This window comes from Pyxicephalus adspersus, chromosome 5 (assembly GCF_032062135.1).
Source record: "Pyxicephalus adspersus chromosome 5, UCB_Pads_2.0, whole genome shotgun sequence".
Classification (NCBI taxonomy): domain Eukaryota; kingdom Metazoa; phylum Chordata; class Amphibia; order Anura; family Pyxicephalidae; genus Pyxicephalus; species Pyxicephalus adspersus.
The window spans coordinates 14,206,246-14,212,245 of NC_092862.1; the positions used below are offsets into that span (position 1 = coordinate 14,206,246).

At 36.3% G+C, this 6,000-nt stretch overlaps 1 protein-coding gene across 9 annotated transcripts in view; it reads left to right on the forward strand.

Annotated features, from left to right (window-relative positions):
- Positions 1 to 4,231, forward strand: part of ENPP2 (ectonucleotide pyrophosphatase/phosphodiesterase 2) — a 77,891-nt gene extending 73,660 nt beyond the window's left edge. For all 9 annotated transcript variants that reach the window (XM_072410693.1, XM_072410692.1, XM_072410694.1 and 6 more), the window contains one exon: positions 3,667 to 4,231. In XM_072410693.1, the coding sequence (XP_072266794.1) occupies positions 3,667 to 3,837 (171 nt within the window). In that variant the 3' untranslated portion in view covers positions 3,838 to 4,231. The remainder of the gene's footprint in view (positions 1 to 3,666) is intronic.
- The last annotated feature ends 1,769 nt before the right edge of the window (positions 4,232 to 6,000 follow it).

Below are 6,000 nucleotides of genomic sequence, written 5' to 3' on the forward strand. Positions count from 1 at the left end.
TTATATTGAAGCAAACAAAAGAACTCTATTAATTCAATAAATGTAACTTGGCTAGGCAGTGTTTACTGGAGTCAGGTGGGAGATATTGTCCCCACTGTGAGATCATGGCCCAATTTACCTGACAGTGCTTTGTGAAGTTCTTTGATGTTTGCAGGTTTCACTATTTTTAAAACTTGCTCATTTGACAAACTTAATTTAAATTACCAGATTATTAGTGAATTATGAAAAAAATTACCCAAAAGCACCTAAAATGGACAAAAGAACACTGTTTTCTTATAATGCCTGTAAGAGATATTTACCTTGTTTAATTGTACCTGATGGAGCTACATTTATGAAGCTTTCGTCAACCTACACCCCCTGTGATCTCAAAGGTGATTTCACCCTAGATCAGGGATTATGTAGCATGTGCAAGTGTAAACTGCTTTGTATGTTACCAAAAAATCTGGGTTAGGGGGAAGGGTAGAGTTGATACCGCTCTTCACCATATCATTTATTAGTCCACATTGGATCACTAAATGATCAATATGAGTACATCTATTGCTTTCTAAGGAGGAAAAAAAAAAATAAGCAAGAGATTTTGTATTGCAGCCCCCACTGCTTATGTGGTATTTGACGGGTTACAGAGCCTGCCAAGCTCCATGAGTGGACCTAGGGGGCTTTAGATAGTAGTCATCCTAACTGGCTACCAATTGTGCCTGTATTTTTATTTCTTTTTGCCTTCTACAGTATTCAAAATATTATTTTTTGCTTTGTGTTATTCTATGTAATTTCCAGGAAACCAATGACCGCATACGGTTTGAGTATGAAATTGAGAGCTCAACTGGATGTGTGTGACCTATGCAAAGAATAGGCTGCCTGCAGAAAAATAAGAAGCAGATGTTGCCTGTGTACAACTTGTTTGATTTAGTTAAGATGGATAATGATAAGCCTTTAGAGAGCAAACTAAAAAGACAGTTTGACATTCAACAGAATATACCAGTCTCATGCTCCAGTGTCCAACATGAAAAAACACAATTGCTGAGCCTTATTTGTTAGATGGCAAATGCTGGCTCATTTTTCCAATAAATTTAATAAAAATGTATTTCCATTTAATGGTATACCAATTTTTATTGCTATTTGATTTATATACGGCCTGTAAAGGTACTTAAACTTTTTTGTCCAATCTGGAATTGGGAACGGTTGAATTGGGAAACAATGTATATGTTTATACAGTCTCCTAATTGCTATGCCATGGTTAACTAAAAAATTGTACTGCCTGGATGGAATTTCCAGTAGATTGCTTACAATTTTTTACCAAAGGTGTTTAATGCTTTCTATTACCTCCGTAGGTATAAACACATTGCCACGTCAATTGTGCATGGTTATTGAATATTCATTTAACAGTTGGATCAAGAATACACATCCAACGGCTAAATGATGTCTATTTGGATTTTTTAAAATGTATAAAACTACCATCTTCCATGGTCAGATACAAGAGTTGGTTGATTCCAATTGGGAATATCTGAAACCAACAACAAAAACGCAACATATTGCAGCCCTTTAATCCTTGGTGAGGTGGCTGCAATATTTTTTTCATTTTCAGGCTTTTTTTTTTCTCTATTTTTCTCTGGTACCAGTAACAAACTTTCCCTTTAATGTTCACTCCCTGTATGGCTTCCATGGAGGCAAGGAAGAACTGTGCAGGAGAAAAGGGGGCCAATGTACCAAGGAACTTTGGGCTGCCTTTCCTTGGTGGAGATACTTCAACATTTAGGCTTCAATATGGGACCTGCAGTCACCAAAACATAGTTTACATAATGTAGCTACGTGAGTTTGACTGAATGCAGAAAACCAGAATGAAACTCTGAAAGATATAAAAGAAAGATAGGGCATCCCTATAAATGTCTTGAAGAAACAACCAACTTTTACCATGCCCACCAGTCACTGTGACTTTGTGTGGCATCTTTAGCCTACAGAAATCTGTCCCTACCATTGAAGAGCTATTTGATTGCATTTGCTCCAGAGCCAATGGTTTACAGTGTTTTCTTTGTATGAAGGAGCAGCTTTCTTACAAAAAATATTCTAGGACTATATATTGCCTTCTTTCGCCCTCACCTCCATAATGTGGGGAATGGATAGTAATCCAAACAGACTTGCTGTAACCATTGTTTGAGAAAACCCTTTAATGTCCACAGGGCTAAACTATGTCTATGGAAAGTTAATTGGGTATTTTATTTGCATTTGTGCGGACGTTCATTGTAAGGGTTGGCAAATATTTTAATTATCAGTTGAATGTAAAAGTGAAAGCTGTTTTTTCCCAATGTAAGGCTGGTTCCAGGGGCATGCACAGCTTGGACTGAGTAGGGAAGGATTAGATCCGGCCAATATTTCATTTGGGTCTTAGTTCTCAGGGGAACTTTTCCCTCTCTCTTGGTCATGATCCTTAATAATTCGGCGGAATTAAATTCTGCATGGGTCATATGTTTTTATTGTCCTATTACTGGGATAAATCGCTTTAAGTCATAGACCTGCACATTTTCTGGGGCCATTATTTGTTGAAGAAGGAGATTCAGACACACTAAAAGCTCCTTGCAGATGCTAGATTTTTATAATTAGAAACAATTCTTTAAATTGTTCTCTGATAAATATATGGCATTATTACTGGCGTTCCATGACATCATTTAGTCATCCACCCTGCTGAATCATAAAATGACTGATTTGCTAAAGAGGACAATTGTAGTCCAGGTGCTTGTTAATTTCTAAGGTCATTATTGGTGATAATTATTAGTTGCCTGTACAAGGTTTAGGAGACCCAGTTTCTGAAAATAAAATGTATTCTTTGGGCAGTAAAATATTCAGATGTGGGTTCTTTGGTAGCAGTACATCAATGCCAGACGTGTGACAGCCGCATGAAATGAGTGGCTCCTAAGTACATCCATCTTCATTTATTCTGAAGGAAGAATTGGCAAGTTTGAAGCATTACTTTCAAAGTTTCTGTTTCAGCAATAAAATATGGGGTGGAAATATTACTTGTCTACAACGAACAAAATCTTAGTTTTGGAATAGATCAACACTTTTGCTTACTGTTTGGTGGTTTATCTTCCTCCTGTTCTATGCTGATTTTTGGAAGAGATACCTTGGGCCCCATGGCTCTAAGAACTCCTTATCAAGTTCATCTGCCTTAACCATAGACACTTAGTGCTCTACTTATAAAACAGGGAACCTGACATTCCCTTGAATACTGCCATTGAAACACGGAACGTTTGAAGGAATGTCAGATTCCCTGTTTTATAAATATAGCCCTTGGAGTTGCTGACTTATTTTACTTGGAAAACTTTCTTTAAAGCTTTTGGCTTAACCCATAAATTCCATAAAGCCGAACTCTGTCTAAATACACAGATGAAATAAATTTAATACATAGATACAGTACATATATTACCTGTTTTACCAGTAGGTAAACAGGCTACAGTTCAGGGTCACAATGGCCCTCAGAGGGCATCCTAATGAATCCAAAGAAAGGGGGTTGGATGATCCTTATCACAGCATGGGGATCAACACAGAATTACCTACTAGTGGAGAACTGGGTCACATGTTTTATCACATGTATATTGGTTTTATTTTATTTGTATTTTTTTTAATCAGTGCTACTTCCCAAACTAATAAAAAAAACAATTTCCCTTCTTTTAGAACTCTGAAGATGAATCAAAATGGGTGGAAGAACTTTTAAAGATGCACACCGCTCGAGTTAAAGACATTGAACAGTTGACCGGACTGGACTTCTTTAGAAAGACCAATCGCAGCTACACAGAAATCCTTTCCCTGAAGACGTACTTGCATACGTTTGAAAGCGAGATTTAAATCGAACGATGTAACTCTCAAGTGGTGTATATTTTTTATATTTGTTTTTGTATTTATTAATTTTTAAACAGGACACTTAAAATATATGTAGTATTTTAATCCTAAATGTCACGCACATGTCCGATGTCCAGTAATGTTGTTAGGTGTCTGTGTTAGGAAATCTTGTTCTTGCTGCAGCTAGACTGGTAGATTAAGCTTGTTTAATAGTGCTGCAGAATTACTTCTTGCACCGGGAACTTTTTTTCTAGTGCAACACTGATGTCTTTGTAGACTTTTTACTATGTAATGCAATATGTAAAATTACTTATATTAACTGGAAATTGTGACCAAACATATTTATGTTGTATGGATTAATGGAACCTCATATAATAAACCACACATGTTTCATTTTTAATTCTGTCTTGGCTGCTGCAGCTGTGTAATTGCTTAAAAGGACAAGCTCAGGTTTATTACAAATAGAAAAAAACTTTCAGCCCCCTAAACATACAAAGCTAAGCTATCTCCCCTACAAGTGTTTATTTACCTCTTCCAGCTGCAGGGACCTCCTGCTTTGTCTGCACCCCAGCTGCTAATGATCCAATGCTGGGATACCCACCCCAGCACACGAATGTCCTATAGACTTAAATGGGTTGTGTAGCACTGTAGGTCCTATTGAAGTGTGTGGTAGGTTATTGCACAACTTTGAACAGTCTACCACTAGGTTTTAAGTGCCAGGATATTTAAGTGAACTTGGATTCCTTGTAAACCTGAACTTGTCTTTCAGTCTCTGCTAAACTTGAAGAATTCTATAGAATGATTTTTTGCAGTACAAGGTTTTTAACTTATTTGGGTTTAATGTTAATGTCCATGTAAACAGATACAGTAAAAACAAATTAAGTTAATTTAACATCAAATCTGAAGCTTCCATTGCAAAATGGTGTGATACAGTCTTCTATATACCGTTGCAGGAACTTCTTTTTATAAGGAGACCATGCTCTGTCTCCATTTGTTCTCCTGTGTGGTGTGTGTCAATGCACATTATGCAGGCAGGGTTCTCTGGTGTCTCTATCAGAAAACTTGTTTTAAATAAAGATTGCAGCAGATGTTTGAGCCAGAACATATATTCAGTAATAGTGGCTGCAGAATATGAGCACTGACATGCAACAAGGGATGGAAAATTACCAGTTTTTTTAAATTATTCTTATGAATATACAGTGCTTTTAGAAACTAAATGTGATATCTTTAGAATATACATGTACTTTACAACCTTTTTTGATTGGTAGGAGAGTGACCCCCATTGGGGTAGGTATCCCCTTTCTTCTTGTGTTGTGAAACTTTTAGAACTAATGTGACAGTGGCTGTTAGAGTGCAATAAAATTTTTTGTTAGATGTTCTTCTAATTTCCTATAAAGTGTGTTTGTCTGGAATTACACTGTGGGGTTTTCCTGTCCCTTTTATATACACAGAATGGCTATAAAAATTGAACAGCCAGGGCACTAATTCTTATGGGTTCCATTCAAAAACAAATTGTGGCCTTCTTTAGAAAAATGATAAATGCACGGGCAATAAAATATTGTAATCCCAGTGAAAAGGAAAAAAAAAAATTACATTTACTCATTACATAAACATGGAAGCCAAACAGGCAAAGAGAAGAGCAAATCGCTAAATATATGATAATGTTTGACATATACAAAAAATACACAGAAGAATATTGTTTTTTTTAACAACCTTCACCATGGGCCCTTATGACTTCATGGGTCTTAGAGGGTTATATGTAAATAGAGTTCAGCTATTAACACTAGATACAGATATCAATCTCATGGACAATACCGATTTTACAGATTGTTGTCATACAAGGTTCAAACAGAGCAGTGGTGTCAAATCCCGATGCGTTTCGCCCTTAGGCTTTCTCAGGGGTCTTGTGGAATCTATGACAGAACTAGATGTTAAGAAAAATTACTTAAAAGTAGTGTAGAGGTACTTGTAAAAAGTTAATCATGTAGTTATTTAACATCATTTAAACATGTTGTTACGTAATATGATAGCGTGAATTGATTCTTCATATATTAGATTTTGTCAAGGTCCTTGGGATTTTAGACAATATTAATGGTGTTATAGTGAAGGGTGTCTCTCACTCACTTGTTAGTTGTGTTGAAAGTTTCCTCTTTGGCTTCCATGTTTTTG